At 36.2% G+C, this 21,549-nt stretch overlaps 2 protein-coding genes across 4 annotated transcripts in view; one reads left to right on the top strand and one right to left on the bottom strand.

Moving 5' to 3' along the window:
• Positions 1–2,162, top strand: part of CERKL (ceramide kinase like) — a 56,482-nt gene extending 54,320 nt beyond the window's left edge. Inside the window, exons 13-14 of the mRNA XM_061451784.1 lie at positions 854–1,029; positions 1,837–2,162. Of these exons, the coding sequence (XP_061307768.1) occupies positions 854–1,029; positions 1,837–1,918 (258 nt within the window). The 3' untranslated portion in view covers positions 1,919–2,162. The remainder of the gene's footprint in view (positions 1–853; positions 1,030–1,836) is intronic.
• Positions 2,163–5,832: 3,670 nt separating this feature from the next.
• Positions 5,833–21,549, bottom strand: part of ITGA4 (integrin subunit alpha 4) — a 37,482-nt gene continuing 21,765 nt past the window's right edge. For all 3 annotated transcript variants that reach the window (XM_061454740.1, XM_061454749.1, XM_061454758.1), the window contains 14 exons: positions 20,205–20,359; positions 16,896–17,045; positions 15,604–15,680; positions 12,779–12,929; positions 11,890–11,988; positions 11,357–11,436; positions 10,950–11,036; positions 10,316–10,406; positions 9,556–9,663; positions 9,168–9,287; positions 7,661–7,780; positions 7,061–7,159; positions 6,764–6,883; positions 5,833–5,957 (listed from right to left, as the gene is read on the bottom strand). In XM_061454740.1, the coding sequence (XP_061310724.1) occupies positions 5,865–5,957; positions 6,764–6,883; positions 7,061–7,159; positions 7,661–7,780; positions 9,168–9,287; positions 9,556–9,663; positions 10,316–10,406; positions 10,950–11,036; positions 11,357–11,436; positions 11,890–11,988; positions 12,779–12,929; positions 15,604–15,680; positions 16,896–17,045; positions 20,205–20,359 (1,550 nt within the window). In that variant the 3' untranslated portion in view covers positions 5,833–5,864. The remainder of the gene's footprint in view (positions 5,958–6,763; positions 6,884–7,060; positions 7,160–7,660; positions 7,781–9,167; positions 9,288–9,555; positions 9,664–10,315; positions 10,407–10,949; positions 11,037–11,356; positions 11,437–11,889; positions 11,989–12,778; positions 12,930–15,603; positions 15,681–16,895; positions 17,046–20,204; positions 20,360–21,549) is intronic.

Genomic DNA, 21,549 nt, shown 5'->3' with positions numbered 1-21,549 from the left:
TGGTAGCAGTGGATTAAGACCATTTTTAGCAGTAAGCATTCCATTCAGTTATGAATGCTGACATAAACTGCATTTCAATATTCTGTCTATGAAGAGAAAAAGGAAGCATCCAAACACAGTATCTTATTGATGTCCTTAAGACCTGGTGTATAGCCTTAGCACACTGGTACTTGTTCAGATGTTTCAGGATTATTCCCTTTTACAAGTTGGAGTTAAGTGTTTCCATGTACTTGAGAGACAAAAAACTAAGGTTTATGTTTGAATTCATCAACAGACACAGTTTGGGGGAGAGGTGGATGGCAATTTCGTGTGACAGCACTAATAGCTGCATTTAGGAAACAGTTTATGCTTTCTGGTTATGCTTTTGGAGGAAGAATTTCCTTTTTTTCTCTGCCTTTTGTACTTAGAAATTAGCTAAGGAGATGTGGACCCTCATTTAAACTGAAGATGACCATTTACTAGAATTCTAACTAGCCTTGTTTAAGACAGGAATACAGGTAATGAAGAACAGAACACAGGAAAAGGGTTAGGGTTCTGAAAGCGTGTGCTATTTTACTATGTGCAAAATGTACCACCTCACCTACAGATTGAGAAAGTCCAATATAGGAATGCAAATGGAACACTACCATTTTTTTCTGAGGCGTTATTTAGGGTAAAAATAACATGTTAATCTGTAAATGCTAGCTGAAATACATAATGCCTCATGTGGTCAAAGCTGGAGTTAAGCATTTCCATTTACTTAAGTCCAAAAAGAAGAAAAGGCAAGCTTTCTAATTTCAAGTAATCCAGTTTGTTGCTAAGATACTACCTGTATCTTTCATCTTCATTTAATATGTGTCTGTGTTTGGTTTAGTTCAATTTTCCCTTTGTTGAGACCTACACAGTTCAAGAAGTAAAAGTACAACCGCAGGTTAAAAGTGGGCTTGATGCCAAAGAAAATACGTATTTGAATGCTGCTTCTGCAGAAGGAAACTACCCTTGGAATATAGATGGGGACTTAATGAAAGCGGCATCACAAATTCATGTTCGGTAAGGCTAATAATTATGTTTATGGACTGTATACATGTAACAGATTAGTACTGCAATCTTGTATATAGGTGTTTTACGTCTGTATATAATAAGGATGACACTAAAATTAGTTGGTGCAAATTCTGTTAAGAGTAGTACTGTTGTGCACTGCAGTGTCCCTTTTGCCATTGTTTTGGCCTCTGCCCTGTTGTCTCATGCCTGTTTTTGGAAAGGTTTATTAGAACCCACCAGGCCTCTCCTTTCTGGTGCTTCATTGGCTTCCAGCTCCACTTCTTTTTGCCACTTACTTTATCCTTCTGTTTCTTAGAAAAGAACAGATGGATATAAAGGTCTGTGCCTCCTAGAAGGAGGTTACTTTGTGATAAGGATTCCTGCTTGTAAAGCACTGTGTAAGGTTAATAAAAATGTGTGATTACTCAACTGTGGAAAACTTAGTGCTGCTTGAGAGTAGTCTCCTCTATATCTAGGATCTAAACCAGACACTATGAATACATAGGGAACTAGGAGGATTAGCAGTGGAATTAAATGGGTGGTGGCTCATTCTGCTGCAATGCCCATAGGATTATTTGGAGGCACACAGCTCAGAGTTAACAGCCTGGTATGCAAAATAAAAGGCAGATCAAGTTACAGAATATGTAATAAGTACTTCTAAAGATGACCTTATGAGAATTGTCAAAATGCAGTCCACTTGATTGTATTCTATGCAGCAGATCCATACATATTTGTTCTCTGTACCCTTAGCCCCCAAAAGCAGCATTCCCATCGCAAGAACTAACGAAATTGATATTTGACTTCCTCACTTCACAGGCTGCATCCTCAACTTATTAATCTCTATGGAGTCAACACTGATGACCTGGAAAGTTCCCAAGCAACGTGCAATTGCATATAGAAGGGACAGACTTCAAGTTCTGCATTAAAGCATCCTTTTCACACTTCTGTACACAGCTTTACAAGGTCCCAGTCACTCACTGAATTCAGTTGCTGTAGCAGAAGCTTAACTGGGATGTTTGTAATATTTCCAGTTTTAAATTTTTATCAAGTTATGTATTTTTAACAGGTTGTTTTTATCTAGAACAAAACTGTTAACAAGAAAAAAAAATGAAAACTGGTTATATTGGTCTATTTTAAAATTTAGGGTTGAGAAGTGGCCGTTATATTTTTTTTTCCTTTAAAATAATTTTGGATTTTGTAATAAATTTCATGTGATATACTTTTAAGTCTGCTGCTGCTATCCATGTTGTCAGGTAACTCAGTTCAAATAGAGCTGGGGAGTGGATGTATGGTACCAGTTCCTGCTGAAGAACAGTGTCAAAATATAGATTTGTTTATATTTTTAAATTGAGTACTTCCATTTCTAGTTAGAATTTTTAATGTTGCCTTAATGTATTTGCTTTCAAATAGTTTCCAGTCAAACAGTAATACAAAAGAATATGCTCATATCTTATATGGCTTTTCACTTGTTGAAATATATTTTGAAGAGTACTCATTGTAAAAAATAAATATTTAAAAGTATTTTCTCTTCCCTAGAACCAAAATGATATTCAGCATAGGGTTGGGGTTTTTTTGCTGCTGAGAATAAAGTTATGATAAATAACTTAAGAGTTGACTTAAATTTTTATAATTTCCTTATATGGCATAAATAATTTTTATGGGGGTTTGTATCTTATTAAATATTTAATACAATTATTTGAGATGCCAGTAACTTCAGATTATACTCTTTCTGGGAACTGGATTTCTGTAAGATGACAGAAAGTAGCATGTAAATAAGTAAGTTTGTCTGTCTGCTGGACCAGTGGGATAACAAACATTTCCCTTCTCACTTGTGTACAAATTGTTCAGAAGCCAGATCACAATGGTATGAAAGCTGCATTGTCTTGGGCCAAGAATGAGTTGCTTTAAGTTCTTTTTTCAGTCAGCGGTCAACTATAATGTGAAATCCAGTCCTTTAAGATTCTCTTAAATCAAGGGACTAAGCCTTAACCTGGCAGCTATAGCTATTTTATTTGATTTCAAATACTACTTGTGAAAAATTCTTACCTCTGATAGATATGTAAGAAAGACAAAGTGATGCACCTAAAGTATTGCAGATGACTTTGTGCCTCCCAAGAGCAAGCTGTTACTTGTTGGAAATATTATGCTGTTTCTGTGGACAAACCTGGCCAATAGTAAGAGCCAAATTCATAGACAATTAAATGCTTACTTCATAAGTAATTAATTACAGGATTCTTATACCTAGTTCTCCTATTTGCATGGAAGTTAGCAGCTCCAGAATAGGATCACGGCATCCTTTTGGGCTTGACCTGGCAGGTCCAGCATTGAGATCAGATCTGGTTACAGAGCTTCATCACGTCTGGCAATAAAACCTCCAAGGATGGAGATGACAACGACCCTGCTCCCCTGTTCTGATGCCTGTCTGTCCTTGGGAGGAAAGTGGGTTTCCTCATGTCCAGTTGGAACCCCTCATTTCAGTTTACACCAGTTCTCTGAGTCGCAGTGAGTACTCGCTAGTTAAACTACTATAATTAATGCTATAGTACACTGAGTATTTTTAACATTAAGGTAATTAAAACTGAACTTCCCAAAGTTGCCCAAGAAAGAGATTCCAGCTACATGTAGTAATTTAACTGTTATTACATAACTGAAAATCAATAAAATAACTGAAATTCCAGAAGAAACAGCATTCATGTGGTTAACTTGAGTTCTTAATAATAAAAAGAAACTGAGTGGGTTTTTTATAATCTTGCTACTATTAGAACATTGTACATTCATTTTTTTGTCAGCCTGGTTTATGAAAGCTAACTGAAATTTGCTTCTTATCCTTAAACAGGCAGCCAACATTTTATTATTAACATGTAAATCTGAATAGGAAGTATATAATTTCCAAGGCAACATTATCACATGTACTGGCATATCTTTGAAATAGTTCACATAAATAAAATGCTTTAGTTTCACTTCTTTGCTTTGTTTGCATTAAAAAGAATGTTAATGCTTCTTCCAGTACTTGAGGTATAGTTTTCACAATATGCTGTAATATCAAACTAATTTCTGTTCAGCAATACTTTGGTTAAAGTGCAAAAATTCACCAAAGCCATTTGGAAGATAGGCATTTTCCGTGTATTTTCATAGACTTGCAAGAAAACATTTAATTCTTCACATACTTTATTTTGATTTTTGTAAAAAATATATGCACATTCATTTGTCCTTACACTGCAGAAGATTAAAAAAATTACTTTAGAGATCCACATCTTTGGCATCAAATGAAGTGAAAAGAAATTACAAAATGGTCCCCAATACTTTTAGAATCTGTGGATATTGGCTTTTATGGCACCAAACACCCTATTAGCAGAAGTGCTTGTTAAAGGCACTCTGTATTGCTTTTGAGTCTCAGGCTAAGTCCTGTATGATGGTGCAGCTTCAAAGTGTATGTACATACTACATTCAATTTTCCTTGCAGTTCAGAAAGACATCAAAGGCATCCCAAGAAAGGCGCTATTGCATCCGGCTGCTGCAATAGATTCAGTTATTGAAGAAGTTCTGCAGCTGTACTGGGGAGCAAAGTAACATTTTTTCTTTTCCCCTGGATTGTACTATTTCACCAAAGCTAGGTGGCAGTGCAAACTTATCTACCTGAAGAAACTTCCTGTAGTAGCAGAGCAGTGCTTTGAACCATGTCATTGAATTCAGTCATTTGCCTTTCTGCTGAGTGACTCCTGAGGATGCCTGTTTGGAAGGTATTTATCTGACAACATCACAGGAACCCAAGGTAGCTCTCCAAACAGCTTCTTTATTAAGTAATTTCAGCTGGCACATCTGAAGATAAAATTTGGCCCAGCAAGGTTGGCCTTTGGAGTACTTTTGGTATGTGGTTCTGTTCTGTCATCATGTGAGCGTGACTTTTTTTCTCCCAGGTCCCAGAAGAATGCCAATACTAACTACTACTATGCTAAGTACTATAGAAAAATCTTCAAATAAATAGAAATAAATACTTGCTTTAAAAAAACCCACATAGAAATATTTCATTGGAGAAGTCCAAAACATCATGGCAGCAATACCTGAGGAAAAGACGGAACAAGTAATTCTGTCATGCTTGCAAGTACCATGTGAAAGATGGCTACAAATTACGATCTCCAATACAAATCTCTTTCTAACACTGAGAGAGGATTCTGTGCTGCATCTCCAGGCTACCCCACAGAATTCCCTGCTCTAGACTGCCTTTGACCTTCCTGGTTCTGCCTTGCCTAGGTGTCTAAGTCTCTGCAGTGTTATGGCTGTGCCTGTGAAGCCAAAAAGCTTATGAGGTTCCCTTCAGACAGCTTCCAATAGCTGTTTCCTACATTCTTGTGCTCTGCTTGCAGTCCTCCTATTGTTTTAAGCTAATTTACCCTTGTAAAATTGCCAAAGCAAGATACAGGAGGATTTCTTTTTGAATGGCTAATTAAAAAAATATTAAGACTTGAAAATTAATAGAATAAGTTGTGCTGATGTGTCTGAGATCTTATTTTCCAGGACTGGCAAAATGTGATTACCTTCTAGAAATTATTCTTTCTGGTAAGTAATTCTTCTCCTCTTTATCTTTAGTGTTGTCTGTTTGAAACCAGATAGATATATGGCATTTCAAATATTACTCTAAGACTTCAAAACAAATTGGTTTAACATTTTCATATTAGAAAAGCAAGAGTGCTCTAAGGTATAGTCCTCCATAGAGTTCAAGGAAACAAAATGCATTTTGTAAGAGCAAGTGAGCTCAAGACCAATTTCTTGTTTCTGATGTTTCTCCTGCAAATTAACTTGAATCTGAAAGTCTTCATTTCAAAATCAAACATTTATTTGCCATCTTAGCCATCTTTGTTCCCACTTGTGAAACTCCAGCTGTCTCTTCTGTTATTGTCTTGAGGGACTTGTTTGTATTGCCTTTTGAAAAACCCAATCTGAAATACAAAATTTTGGGAACTGTTGTCAGCAAATCTGAGTTATCAAATCTAAACCATAAAAGAAGAACTAAAATAAAATGCATATATGTGGTATTTGCCCTTGCTTTGTTGTAACAAGTAATCAAGTGATACTCTTCAATCAAAAAGTGGGTTTGCTTTTTCTTTTACTTTTTGGGAGGCTAATACTCTCCTGCAAGGAGGAAGGACGTGTGGGCTTGTGACCTGTAACAGTCCACAGAATCCGGTATTATTTTAAATATGAAATGGAGATAAAACTTCCCTGTTAAATTTGTTTCACTTTTATACTTCCCTGGGAAAAATGATGGATGGAGGAAGTCTGTGGATAGAGAAGTTAACAATTTCTTACTCGCTTTTTAGCATTTATGTTGCAGTTTAAAATTTTCAGCTTTTTATTCTGGCGTGAAACAGTGTTGTAGACTATTACTCATCACGTGTCAAGTGGCTTTCAGTGTGGAGCACCATCCCACAGAAATGATCCACTTGATATCATTAAATAATATAAATCAGTTGCAAACATGAGATGCCATACAAGTTACAGGACAGGGTTTGTGTGGTGTTGGCTACCAGAAGATGCAGAATGCATCTACATAAGATGTAGAAGATACAGGATAATGGAAAAGTATTTTGAAAAAAAACACAAGTTGCAGAAGGAATTATGTTTCTTTAGAAAGGAGAGATAGCAATAAAATATCATTTATCATTTAACCTGCATTAACAGCTCCAAAGATCCACCAACGGTGAATTCCTGACTTGAGAGCAACCGAGAAACACTGAAAACCTACCTTCCATAATATAAATGAAAGAAGCAAAAACAAGGCAACACCAACTATTAAGCCTGTTCCAATTATTAGCACAGTAACACGGTATTTGGGCATTTGGTGATGCACTCCTTCCAAATAGACCTGAAAAGCAGAAAATAAAATCAGTTCTGATATTTTTTTTTCCCCCCTGAAAGATACTAAAACAAACTAGGAAAATGAATTACATTCTTAAGTAATCAAGACCATATTCATTGGCTGGGCATAGATTTGTATAGAATTCTACAATTTTATCACAAATCCATGAAAAGAATTTCTTACGTATGCAACTTGCTTGTCCTCATGTAGTTCAATAACTTTTGCATTTTTTTCTGGTGAGGCTGTTGCTCTTACTTCAAGCTTCAATGCTGATGCATCATCCTAATTAAAAAAAAATAAAAAAAATCCTGTTTTTTAAAAAATAACTTCAACACATTAATTCCTGCCCAGTAAAAATGGTAACACAGCTGCTCACAGAAACAGAATCTCACACAAACACACAGTGGTGCTTTTTTCTGATCACAAAACAAATTAGTACCAGGAACTGGAACAAAGCCCAGTTGGATTTTACTTAAACCCACATCTATGCTGCTTTTCTTAGAAAAGTACAATTATGGGTTGAAGTTAAATCCCAATCCTACACAACCCAGCCAGAATGGACAAAGTAATACATACTAAATAATAAAGTGATAATCTAAAATACATATTTTTCAGTGGTTTTCATTTTTCATATATCACCTTGGGGCTTAACATGGAAAAAATAATAGGTTTGGATTTGGATTTAATCATACTGTTTACAAAAATATATTAATACCTAGAATTTATATACAGAGAACACTGCAAATAAACCTTGAAATATTCTCCTTAAGTATGAGACGTTACCATTTCTAAAAGTGAAGGAGTTGCCTCTAGATGCAACTGAATGGTTGCTTCTTTTCCACTTTCCATGTTTCCAAGCTTGCAATATATTTGTAAGCAAAAGTTGTCATTTTTCATGCAGTACTGTAGAAGGGAGGGAAGAGTAAAGCTTCAGTTTATCAGCATTTGTCATCTTGATATTAAAGGCACTTAGGAACTATGTAAAACAACCTCCCCCCCCCCGGTTTGTTCCTGAAAAGTCAGGGTGGTCGTCATTCACCACTGTCAATCCACAGGTGTTAAAGGAACAGTACAAGGGACCAACTGAATTGTTACTGAACAATTTCATTTTTCTTAAAAATGCAAAACTTTTTAGACTGAAAAAGAACAACTGTCACAATTTGGTTATATGCAGGATTTTTTTACCCTGTTATGTCAAATTAGCTTTTATCAAGAATAATAAATGACAGTGTCTATATTATATCCAGTATAAATAGTGTAACTGATTGTACACTGACAGCTAGCAGCATTTCTCTCATGCTTGGATTAGACAAAAAAAGCAAGCCTGTACATGAGTATATTCCTTGTCCAAGACTGCACTGCCCGAGTTCTGATTTGATACTCTAGTGCAGGTTATCTCAAACACTGGTTGATGTTCCTTGTACTGTGCTTACTTGAAGTCCCTAATTAACATTTTAAAGTGTCCAGCTTCTTTCTAAGATGAAAATGTTAAACAAAACTGTACTTCATCAAATACAGATTGCAGGACACAGATGTCTATGAGAACTAACCCTCAAAATACAACACTAGAACAGCATTTCTGGTTTGGACTACTACATAGTCAAGTCTCAAATCTCCAGCAGGGTCTGTAAGTAGGTATACAGAAGGATGAGCATGGACAGGGCAGACATGTACAATATTCTTCCAGCCTCCCAAATAGTTTTATTAAGAACGTCATGAGCCAAAAAATATTTCCTTATATTTTTAAATTTTTAATGACTTTCAGTTCCATTCACTTGTATAGCCTTCCTTGGAATTCACTTATTAGCATTCACAGCACCCTTCTGTAAAAAGTTCCACCATAAGTCCTACTTTTGCCTTTTTTTTTTTTTGCTTTATGTTTTTAAATAACTTGGCTCCCATTTTTGACAGTTGATGGCACAATTTTGGTGTGAAGAAACCAATGAATATTTGATCTGCATACTTCATGTAATTAAAATTATGACTCTTTCCCCCCCCCCCCCCATGCATAATTTTTGATTTGAATTTCATCTGCCATTCTGTTTGCCCACTCATTCTGTTGCATAAGCCTTTGGAAGTTCTTTGTAGGTGACTGTCATCTAAACTGACTTCAGTGATGTGTCATTAATCAACTCTGTCATCCAAGCTCTCACCTCTTTCACTGAAGTTACTTATGACTATGCTGAGTGTATCACAGGTCCCACCACAAATCCTTGAAAGAGATACTGTTGTCTTAAGGCTCATTCATGCAGTCATTTACTTCCCACTGATGCTAAGAGAGAGAACTTACCATTTGTCTCTTAGCAGACTTTGAAAAGAATGTGACAACATCCTTTAATATGTTTTCATTTTTTTCTGCCACACTACAGTTTCTGGAATATTTATTATAGGAGCACTCTCCAACTGTTGTCTGGAAACAAAAACATCATCATCATTGTTAGAATTTAAACATCAGATACTAAGCAGAATACAGATTTCTGAAAGGCCAGAAGCTCAAAAGGAATGTAAATTCTACCTTCAGAATTATAAAATACATGGGGCTGAAGAATATCCTGTTCACTCTGCTTCACTATAGCTAAGAACCTGAGCCTGTATTAGTACCTAGTTCTGCTGTGCCGTTTCTCTTTTTCATAGAATTGATATGGCTAATAAAATTATATCAAGTAACCTGTGCTTACCTTGATATCCAATGTGTTGAATAATCTGAAGTTACTGGGTGGAAAAGCATTAGGTATCATTATTTCTAAGGTTGTATTTGGAGCCATGCTTGGTCCTGCACTGATAACCTTGAGGGGAAGAAAGTTATAAGGAGTGTAAGTACATAAAACCTAACAGAATGGGGTAGCACTTGAATTGCTGTGCTGTCATGAAAGTGGATTCTGGTAGGAGTTGTAACATTTTGCTTTACTCATTGTGTAGGTGTCCTGAACTCTTCACTCCTCTGCACCCAATGAGCAAGCAGTGCTAATCTGCGATGCTACTTTGAGGTCATACAGACCACCTTCCAGAATACGCAACAGGAACTAGGAGAGATTAATGTTTAACTCCTTCTTTTAAGCCACTGGAGACAAATCTGATACCTTACAGATCCTCTTATAAGGAGCTCCTAGTTCCTTTTTCTTACCATAAGTTAATTATTTTTAAAGTATTAAGTAATGAAAGAATTGGCAAGTCAGAACTGCTCTAGCTCTTTCAGACCTGCTTCTGCTAAGCATTTTTATTCTGACCACTCAGTGGAAGATTATCCAGACCAGAAAAAGCATTTAAAGAGGGACTAACAGCTACTTCCCATCACTGATGCACAGAAGTTGCTCACCATTCCCTTGTACTCTTCACCACTTCCCTTAGTGACTGTGCAGATTGTCTTTAGATACACTGGAAATCTAAGTTTTAACCTTCAAAACAAGGATAATAGGGTTGACAAGGGAGAACTCTTACATGGAAAGTGAAGTTGATACTCTCCTTCATACACGTAAGTGGGGAATCTTTCTCATTTGTTCCATAAACAAACGAAGCCGGTGATACGAATCTACAATAGTTTAGAAGTTTTTAATTAATATAATTGCTAAAAATCATTAGCTTAACTTTCTGCTCCGTGGTATGTCCAATAAGATAGGTTCTAAGGAAATACACAAGTTTGCATGTAAGTAAATCTAGGAACACTGAGTAGAAGTCCTCTATCTTTGTGCTTTTTCCTCTTTAAAGGACAAAAGAAAAATAATTCAGAAGTAGTCATAAATCCTCTTCCAAACCTATACCACACAATACACCCAGAATATGGTCTGAGGATCTGCTGTGCTGTTATTAAATACCTTTCAATAAAAAAAAAGTTCCAATTCTTAAAAAAATATTAGTCTGTTAAGAGACAAGATCAAAGCACCACAGATATCACTGGTGTCATCTCACTGTACTGGAAAGAAGATGCTAGAAGTGTATGGGTCAGACCCCAGGATAGCTGTGCCAGTTTATTAACCAGGAATTTTCAGCTGAACCACACTTCTGCTAAAAGCTTTGTACAAGGTACCAAGGCAACAGTTCTACAGATATGCAGGTATAGCAAGAGCTGACTTACCCATGAGCATTTAACTCGGTCTCATATTTTAGAGGTACAGCTAAAGTTAGCGTGTTATCCAGCAACATGCTCCCATCTTCATTTTTACTATAAAAACGGAGAGAAAAATGAGTGTAACAAATGCAGCATCAAACGCTACACATTACTTCTATAAACAAACATTAAACAGACTTCCAGCTTTTTAAAACAAAAATATTTTTTTTAAAAGTAAAATTTTATACAGGCAGAAACCAGCTCATTACTTAAATATCTATTATCTGGGTTTTTTTTGTGATTTTTCTTTCTCTACAAATTTGCAACCCCTGTGCTTTCTTGCATTTGTGCTTTGTTAAGTCTTTCCAGTGTTCCCTCCTCTGTTTTCCAAAGCTAGTACTATTTTTCATTAAGCATTTTTCATTGGACTTTACCAGGTAGCATTAATGATGATGTTGAGGTCTTCTTCTGCTCTGGTAAATGAGCTTGCATCCAAGAGAAAACTAAAATCCAGCTGTAGAACAAATAAAATTTTCTTTATATTGCATTATAGTGTGCTTTAACAGAGTTAAAATAAAAACATCTTATTGAACTCATTTAGAATTTCCTGCTGTAAAAAACACTCAGAACTAAGAAAATACTTGCTTTGCGAGTCTTCTACTCCTTTCTATTGACCTAACACATCTGTTCACAGCCTTAGTCAGCTCACTTATCTAGTAAGCCAAGTACAATCGGTTGATGCATAATGCAAATGATGTTGTCCCGTAATGAATTGCTCCAGAAAGTGTTTAGGCACCCGATTTTAAAAGTAGCAGAGAGGTTCCGACACCAACGTAATAAAAGACATTAGTAGGAATGAAGGAGAGATTCTGAGAAATAAAGGTTTTTTCCCCTCCCTGAAAAGCCTCGTAACATATTCAGGGTTTCTTTAAAGCTGGAACTTCATACATAGCCATACATAGCTTACCTTTGATTTCTGATCTACATATAAACAACCAACGCTGCACTCAAGTTTCACTGCATGAATTTCTTTATCTAATACATCACAATGTATCTGTTTTTCTTCCTAAAACAAAGGACAAGTTATTAATGATTAACACCTTTTTTTTCCTCCCCCCACATTTCACAATACATGCACATGCTGAAATTGGGTGGTTTATATTTCCTTGAACTAGGCGTTTGTTATTTCACTGATGCAGATAAACACAGCATTCCTATTATTCATTACTGCTTTAATGTATCCTGTATTTATTACTGTATCCTGTTACTTCATCTTCTGTTTGCTAATAATGAAGCTAAGGCATATGCATCACACCCAGACCCACTCAAGTTTAAAGCCAACTTCTAAAAGGTGTTGGGGGGATTCTACACAGAGAGCAGTTATTTTAAAAAGGCAGAAAGAGAGAACAATTAGATTTGTTATTTCTTCATAAGACTGTAACTGTGAAAAATGGCAGATTCAGAGATCTTTGTGATCACTGAAAGCATGATCATCACACAAGAAGTACCCACAACATAGAATCATAGAATGGTTAGGGTTGGAAAGGACCTTACAATACTGAAATACTTTTAGAAACCTTTTTTTTTTATCCTTACTGTTAGTTGTTACCATCACATCTTGTTATTGAAATGATTTAAGTCACCTGTATTGATTAAGTTGCACATGGTTTAGGTAGCTATAAATCTCAGAAATTAAAAACTGGAGTTTTGTCAGTTTTTTTTTGGGGAGGAGGAAATGTGTGTAGGCTGTCAGTATCTAAAGAAACTCAACAATCCATTAACATAATTTGAAAAATGTCTGGCTGAAAAGGGAAAATCTCAAAGGACTCCTGTTTGATAAATTCTTTTGTTCTTACCAATTCTAAAATTCTGATGAAATAAAGACCTTTAGGGATTTGAATGTGGAGAACAGTTTCATACGCATCATCTCCAGCATTGAGCAGAGAAATGTTCAACAACAAAGTCTTCATACTTCCAACAGCAAGATATGTTTTCTTATCATGAGGCCTATAAAAAAGTTTAATTATAATGTAAGTGAAAAGTATTTCTATATACAGCCTGCATGCAAAAATTTCCCTCCACTGCTCTTTCAGTTAATTTCATTTGGTTCTGACAAGTTCAGCTGGAGACCACTGGGAAAGTTTTCACTCAGTCTTGTAACTGAAGGTACTACACCAGTTATGCCAGTCAATTTCAGCATTGTCCTTTTTAAGGCTTGAGGTTATTATTAATGCAAGAGCAAGAAAATTGCTGTCAGACCAGTCGTGCTTCTGGCTTTTACAAGATGGGTCCTTTCCTTCACAGCCAAGAACAACAATTTGCTACTGCTAGTTTTTTCAAACATTATTTTCAAATTCACCCTTTGTACTCAAAGTATATATTGAAGTACCATGAAGCAGGTCACAAAAATGGCAAATGAACATGCCTATCTTATGATCTATGCAGTATTCTATAATCATGTTACACGTACAGACAACCTGTGGGGGGCTAAAAGTAAACTTCAGCTTGACATTAAAGTTTAATTAAGACTTGTAGAAAGGCTGCCTAGAAAGAGACATTTATCAGATATTTTGGCTGGAAACCAAAGCATTAGTCTCTAAACACCTTTGGGAAAGAAGCTGGCACTTAGAAAAGCAACAGAAGGTAAAAGCACGACATAAGCAGATAGGTTCCAAGACAAAAGCGAATTAAAGAAAAACACACCGTTAACATTTCAGTTGCTTGATTAGGTTTAGGTTAAATTTTAAAGTTCTTTTACTAGTTACATGCTTACTGTTCAGTCATCTTCTATTCATTAAAGCTAAGCTCATTAACAAGCTGCTGTCACGAAGATGCCTCCCAGCTTAACACACAAGTACACAAAAGCACCAGGTGCACATCTGGGACTACAACAAAGCTGAACTAGAGCTTTTCCCTGGTAATCATATTTCATTCTTCATTAAAAAAATGCATGATGCAGACTGGAAATTTACCAAGCAGGCCAAAATCTAAGATTTAAACAAAACATGATAGTGTATACACAAAGACTCAACTCAGTAAGTAAAGCATTACTTTAACATCCGTATTTGATTTCATTCTTTTAAGACTTAAAGTGTTTGCTTTGCTGTTCAAGGATAATGAATGCATCCTGTCTAGACAAAATAAATTAATGCTTCACAGCTAACTAGTTTTTAATCGAGATTCTAGGGGCCCAATGTAATTTAAGGTGATACTTCACACTTTATCAAGATATTTAGCCTGTTTATTTACACTGAAAATCTGCTGCTGATAACCTAATGCCAAGCAGGTATGTTGTAATCTGTTTTCCTTTCTTAGAGTGTTGAAGTCCTTACACAATTGCATCGCTAATGGCATGAATAGAAATGCTGCCGAGTCTGAGAAGTTTATGACTGCTGAAATAAAATAACCTTCAAGCCCAAGAAAATAAAAGGGCTTCAGACTCATGCTACAGGCTATGCATTAAAGTAGGCAGAAAGATACTACTCTTATTCCGAAATCTGTGTAGATGAAAATGCTTGTGCTTAGGATCACACAGGTGTGATTAATTAGCATTATGGAATTGTCAGCATCTTTTGGTGTCATTTTAGGTTGTTCAGTGTAGTATCTTGATTAAAGTAGAATCAACTTTAAAGGTGATGAATTACACAAGAAAATCCAGGTCACACACAAAATACCTAGCAAGCTGAGCTTTACAACAGGTACAATTTCTCTTTTTGCATGCAAACAACCCATGTTTCTTGCTTTGAAGGATAATATTCAAAAAAGAAAAAGGTTGACAAAATATAACTTAGACAATTAAAATTCACTCTGAATAGAAATGATGGTACATGGCTTAAAACTTTCAAAAGATGGTGCTGAACCTAAGTGTATATACTTGTTAATATTGCTTGATATAATAGATTCTGCAAGACAATAATAACTGTATTTGAATACTTTGAAAGTGCACTAATTATCTTGTATAATACAGGATTTAAATATGATGTCTAATTGGAAAGAATGGGAAAACTGAAACACATTGAAGGGTATGTCAAAAAAATTAGGGGTGTTAATGAGAAAAAAAAAGATCACAAAACAAAATTAATTTAGGAAAATGAAATCTAATTCATGTAAGGAAAGGAAGTCTGAACCTCACATAATACTCAACCATCTGGTGTCTCAATCAGCAGTATAAAACCAAAAAGATGAATAAGGAAAAAGCCACTTAATTAATTGGTAATTGAAATAATAAATATAGTAATGTCTTAGTATAAAACCAAAGTATCTTATTTCTACAGTGCAAGTACAATGTCCTCATAAGAGCAGCTGAAATAATTGACAGCTTGTCAATTTAACCATAGCTATGATGTCTACATATTGAGTACGTATTGTGCCCTGTATCTTAGCCCAGTTATATACAAAGTGTAGAATACAAGTTTGCCTTTTTGTGAAGATATATTTTATGAGCTTTAAGGTATTCTAATTAATGCAAGACAGTTCTTCAATTTTACACATTTCTGTTGCATTTCCTGGAAGATTTACAATTTTAAAATATTCTTCAACTAAACACAGCTTCACTCCTCATATCCATAGTCTACTTCTGCAAATTAAAGTTTTTAAACACACAAAGGATTAAGAAATAATTTAGATAAAATTTTACTGAACCTCTTTCAAAAGAGAATAATGAGAGCCACATTATACTTACTTTGGAAAAGCAATTTTCCCAGAAACTCTCAAGTCAGCAGAACAATTTTCTTGGGAGCAAAATCTTGCAAAAACAAACTATAAAAGACAAATAAAAAGGGGCACTTTAGTGCGTTATACATATTATAGTGACTAAAAGTATTTCCAAAGAAACCTATCACCTGTTACCCAGTACATGGAACTGGCTAATAGCTCTTGCTCCTAAAACCAATTCAATCAGGCTATGATTTGCCATTTACCAAACACATGCTGTGTCTCAGTTAAACCAGTGGGTATATGTTCAGCTGATTTTTTAAACTTAGTACTTAAGAAGTGTAAAGCATTTTAGAGAATCCAGAACTGAGGTCTGCAGTCTCTTGTATGACACAGCACATTAACTTTTGCAAGAGAGTTCCATTACACAAAGGTTACTTATCATACTGCAAATAAGGTTTGATGAGACTGGAGGCACTGTGAGTCACATGTGTCTGTGCCTTAGTTATCAGTTTGCTATAGAGCACATTTATGTCACTATATTCAACAACACCCTCTTTAACTCTGAGGTTTCTCAAACAAAATTCTGAGTGAAAATGAAAAGGAAGAAAAGAACAGATATATATCTCAGAGTTCTGAATTACATGAAGCTCACTGTTTGTTAAAAGTCCTATCTATGACCATTCAGTAGTTAAAAATTCAGAGCATCCTGACTTTCTCTTAAGTCTATTAACTAAGTTGTTTTGGTGTTGGCTTTTTTGTTTGTTTGCTTTTTTTTTTTAAGAATTTAATCTCAGAATCATTTAAGGATACAGAATACCTCCCCCCCCTCCCCGACTCTGCGGTGGAAAACCTGCAATACCTTCACAGGACTAATATTTCAGCAACATCATCAGAACACTTCAAGATTAATACCAGCAAGATTAATACTAACACAATTTTAAAGATTAATTTTATACTGGAAAGTGACTCATCCTGTGTACTTGAAAAAGAATTGATACTTCAAAGACCGAATTTCATACCTGTGTGTTCTGAGGTATATAATATTATACATTCCTGCAAGTTCTCACACATAACTTTTTTTTAAACCATAATACAAATTTTATACCAGTTCTACAAAGATTTTTTTTTTTAATGACAAATTAGGCATTTTTTTGCATACTGCTTTAATAATTAAGATCAAGGCACTAGATGCTGGTCTGGAAAATGCATTCCTTCATATGCTATGGAAGTTTGAAGCTTTTTTTTTTCCCACTGAAGATTAAAACATGAGTATTTACTTGCTGCATTGGAAAAAAAAAGGAAAACTCATACACTAACCTTGCTTACTATAACATCTTTCTCTTTCCTCTGTTGAAGAACAGGCTGAAGTGGTGAAAATTCCTGACTATTTCTCTTCTGTAGAATATGATGCCTCAGCTGATAACTTGCTTCAACATGTACAGGAGTCAAGATATCCCTTACATCTTTCTATGAAAATTGGAAACCTAATGAGTTAATCATATAAAACAAGACATGTGTGCTTATGTTTTAAAGATTATAAGGTTCCCTAGAACTAACTTAAACAGGAACATTTATTTTATTTTACATGTAAAATAATTTCACATGCCATACAGCTTACATACTTTCCCAGAAATCTTTGTCGCTGAAAGAGGTAATCAGAAACACAGAAAAGCATAATCAATCAAAGACAGCATCTGGCATTTCAGAATGGAAAATTCTTTTATTAAAAGAAGTCTTACTCAATCAGTGAACCTATTTCTGTTAATAATACTGCCTTACCCATGAAATGCTGTACTGCCCAAAGAGAAAAACAGGAAAAAGTTGGCTGAAATTGAGAAAGTTAACCAGTGGGATAATGCCAGACAAAACCCAGGGATTTTTCTGTATGAAATCAAAAGGAGTTCTCTCACAGGACCACTAAATCAGATCATGACTGCATTTTATTTTTCTGCCTCTTTGTGTCCTGTTCTGTATTAAAAAAGATTCAACTCTTCAGTAAATGACCATTTTGTACATGAAGGCTTGACTGTGTAGGAATGTTGCAGATCAGAGCCCAAACTGCCTACTTGTGAAAATTGAACAGCTTGAAGCACCAGTACTAACAATAGCAAACCTGGTTAAATTAGTCCCTAAGTGTAAGAGACAGACACTGATTGTCCCTCCACATGGCCACTACTTTAATTCTTATCTGCAAGCCTGCTTTGGCCAAATCACATATTCATAATAATTTTCCACAAGGTCTTCTCTGCATCTGCTTTGTATTACTGCCATTACACTAATTAGCTATTAATTAGTCTTTACTCAAAATACATAAAACATACTTCATCTCTTGCAAGGACTGTACTTGACAGACATTCACACTTAACTTTAGAAGCTTCATATAAGTACAGAAACCTCAATGGGTGAAAGGAGATGCTTATAATGCTATTAATTAAGAATTAAAAAGAAAATTGAATTATACAGAGAAAAAATAGACTACAGGATGTGATAAGACAAATCTTATCCTTCCTCCTACAGAAATATCTACTGAAGCTGGTACATAAGGTCAGCTGTCAGTCAAATCTCTCTTGGCTTACAAAATTCTTAAAAGTAAGCGGCAATTTGCTATTGCTCTTGTAAGTAACATTCACTTAGGTGCAATGACCAGTGGAGATGCATCTGGACTATCTTCCAATGGATAACGTAAACTTTGCTTTCTACCCTGAAGCTTTGTCATGAAGAATTGGCTTGTAATGGCAAGTAAACAAACAAACGGCAAGTAAAAGGAAGGAAGAAGAAAAATACATGGAAAACTTCTCTCCTGCAGGTTTTTGTTTGTTTTTTTTTTTTGTAGCTGTAGAGAATTGAGTCTATTTCCCAGCCTCCGTGCAGGATCAGCCACACCAATCATCTTAATACATGCTGGTTTCAAAAGGTCACAGAATTGCTACCTTGAGGATTTTAAAGAAAAGGCTAGGCAAACTAGTCCATTATTTTACTACCCTTGTTTCCCCTTACATCTAAATATTTCCTGGCCTTAATATTTCTTTAAATTCTTTTCCCCTTAGCTATGGTCTTAGAGGTTGTAAGTCTGTTTTTTTCTGTGTGTAAAAAGCATGCGGTTCCTCCGTGTCCACTGGTTTTTAGTGTTTGATTATGGTTTAGGATTTCAAGTTCTTCCCATTTATTCTCCAAAATTTTTGTTGCAATTAGCAAGCTTCTAAGAAAGAATAAAAGTGATTCAGTTTTTCTTGTCCAGTGAATGGCCTTAAAAATATCTTTGTCCTGTTTGCAGTTGTTCTTACACTCTAGATTGGTCCCTCATTCAGAAGGGTATATCAAGCATGGTTCATTTCCTCCAAGGCAACAGTGACTTTGAGACTACTATTGCAGTTAAATTCTTACTGGCTAGATTCTTAACTAGCTCCAAGTCAGTACCATCCTCTATTTAAAAGGATGGTTGCTGTTGGATCAAACTCTACTTCTGGAGAAGCCAACAGCCAACTTCCTCCTGCTGAATAGTTGGTACCATCTCTATTATTTGATGCTGGTACAAGCCTCTCTGGGTATCTGACACCTTGCAGGCCTCCAACAGCCTCCTGCCAAATGTCCACTTGCCCTGGCAGCACTTCCACCTCTGTGGCTTCTCCTGTGAATCATTTCTACTAACAGATTCCTTCTACAACGAAGCCGTCTCTACCCCTTCACAGAGAGAGTAACCACTGTCACTACTAATCTGGTCCAGATTTCAGGTTGGTATGTCCAGGAGAAAGACATATAAGCTTCTCTTTTTTGAGCAGAGGAATAGAGAAATTACTTTCCAGCACAGTGCACATTCTTATTGAACTCTAAGTTCATTCATGAAACTATCATGAGCGCTCTCTGTACCCTGTTTCTACCTGTTGATGCTCTGAGTATTTTCCTTGGGGAATGCTGCATCCCTTGCAGGATTAAAATCAAACAACTCCAAGCAAGTGTTGTTCTTCACACCCTGCTAGCCTTTGGCTGCTCACAAAAAACGCGCAAACCAGACCATACTATAAACCTGTAATTACAGACTTGCTTCTACCAATCATTTTCATTTCATTTCCTATGGATCAGGAACAGGTTCTTTCCTTATTGGGTGAGTCTACCTCACCTACTCACGGTAAAAAGGGGAGCAAAATCATATATGTACTCTTTGAAATAGCTAAAAATGACAAAATAATAAACATATTCTCTGTGTAACTACAAGTTCAAAGGTTTTGCATTAATGAGTACATAGGAAAGTTCCATCAAAAATGTTCAGCAGAAAAATATGTTAGACCCTATCTTGTTGGTTGCTCCATATAGGCCTCAATCAATGATCTGTCATCCATAAAAAGGGTGAAAAAATGTCAAAAATGCTCATGTCCTGCTTCATCACTGTGATGATGACGATTATGCACATTCTTCACTGACATAAATGATGGCAGATTGACTTCCTCACAGAAAGCTGAGAAAGCTTCAGAATTAAAATATATTAACTGTGGAATTTATAAACAGCAATATTTTACTTCCAAAATTATGCGATGCAATTGTAAACATAATTGATTCTTTTACAGCAGGTGTGCTTTTCAAAGGAGAACAAAGGATTTACAGGGTTATACATACTCAAAATTACATTACCCTCATAAATGCTGGATGATCTTTGCAGGCAGTATTCTTGCTGTAAATCTTTACATTTCCTGAGATTGTATCAGATGTTCCATTGGAGGAAAAGTAAAATCTTGCTTGTGTATCTACTCTTCGGTTCACATCAACACTCAGATTATAAAGCAGCACTGCAAAATAAAATAAAGCAGTCCAGGGAAAATAAGTTATAAAAACTTATAAAAAAGTGTTATAATTTTCATGAATTTATGATAGAAATCACATCTTCTGACTCACTTCCTTAAGTTATGTTCTGTAATATGAAATGCTCTGCTTAAAAACTCTGACACAAATCCATACTTAATGAACACTTCTAGTCCTTTGAAAGTTGACTGCATCATGACTGATCCCTGAAACGTGCTTTTACATCAGGGTTAGTTTTGTCAAATTATATTTATAGTTTTCTACCAGAATCTATATAAAGAAAACCTGCTCCAGTTACTTACAGGGCCGACATTAAATTTTGACAAAACATATTAAGTCAGCAGACACTGATGAATACTGTTTAACTTCACAGTTCTTTTCAAGTTAACATGAACAGACGTGGTGGGACAGCTCACATGACTGGAATATAGTCATGGAAGGCTATGTCCTTTTCAGGAAAGACAGGCCAGCCAGGCGGGGTGGTGGGGTTGCTCTTTATGTGCGGGAGGAACTACAGTGCACCGAGTTCTGTCCAGGGACAGATGATGAGCGAGTTGAGAGTCTGTGGGTGAGAATTAAGGGGCAGGCTGGCAGGGGGGATACTGTTGTAGGTGTCTGTTACAGACCACCGGATCAGGGTGAGGAAGTTGACGAGGCCTTCTACAGGCAGCTGAGAGCAGCCTCACAGTCACAGGCCGTGGTCGTCGTGGGGGATTTTAACTTCCCTGATGTTTGCTGGAAGGACCACTCGGCAACCCAGCCACAGTCCAGGAGGTTCCTCCAGTTTATGGATGATAACTTCCTCCTGCAAATGGTGGATGAGCCGACCAGGAGAGGAGCGCTGCTGGATCTCATCCTCACTAACAAGGAGGATCTGGTCGAAGCAGTAAGGGTTGAGGGCTGCCTTGGTTGCAGCGACCACGAGATGGTGGAGTTCAGGATCTTGTGTGGCAGGACTAGTAGAATACCAAGTAGAATTGCAACCCTGGACTTTAGCAGGGCAAACTTTGGCCTTTTCAAGCAATTGCTAGGGGAAATCCCATGGGCAGGGCTGCTTGAAGGTAAAGGGGCCCAAGATAGTTGGTTGACATTCAAGGACTGCTTTTTCCGTGCTCAAGATCGGAGCATCCCGACACGTAGGAAGTCAAGGAAGAGGGCCAAGAGACCTGCGTGGCTA

The sequence above is a fragment of the Pezoporus flaviventris genome, unplaced genomic scaffold, assembly GCF_033815535.1.
Source record: "Pezoporus flaviventris isolate CSIRO_AGI_PZ_B2104156 unplaced genomic scaffold, CSIRO_AGI_Pfla_v1 ptg000001l, whole genome shotgun sequence".
Classification (NCBI taxonomy): Eukaryota; Metazoa; Chordata; class Aves; order Psittaciformes; family Psittacidae; genus Pezoporus; species Pezoporus flaviventris.
Note: the sequence above shows the minus strand (reverse complement) of the source record. Positions and strands in the feature narration are given on the sequence as shown.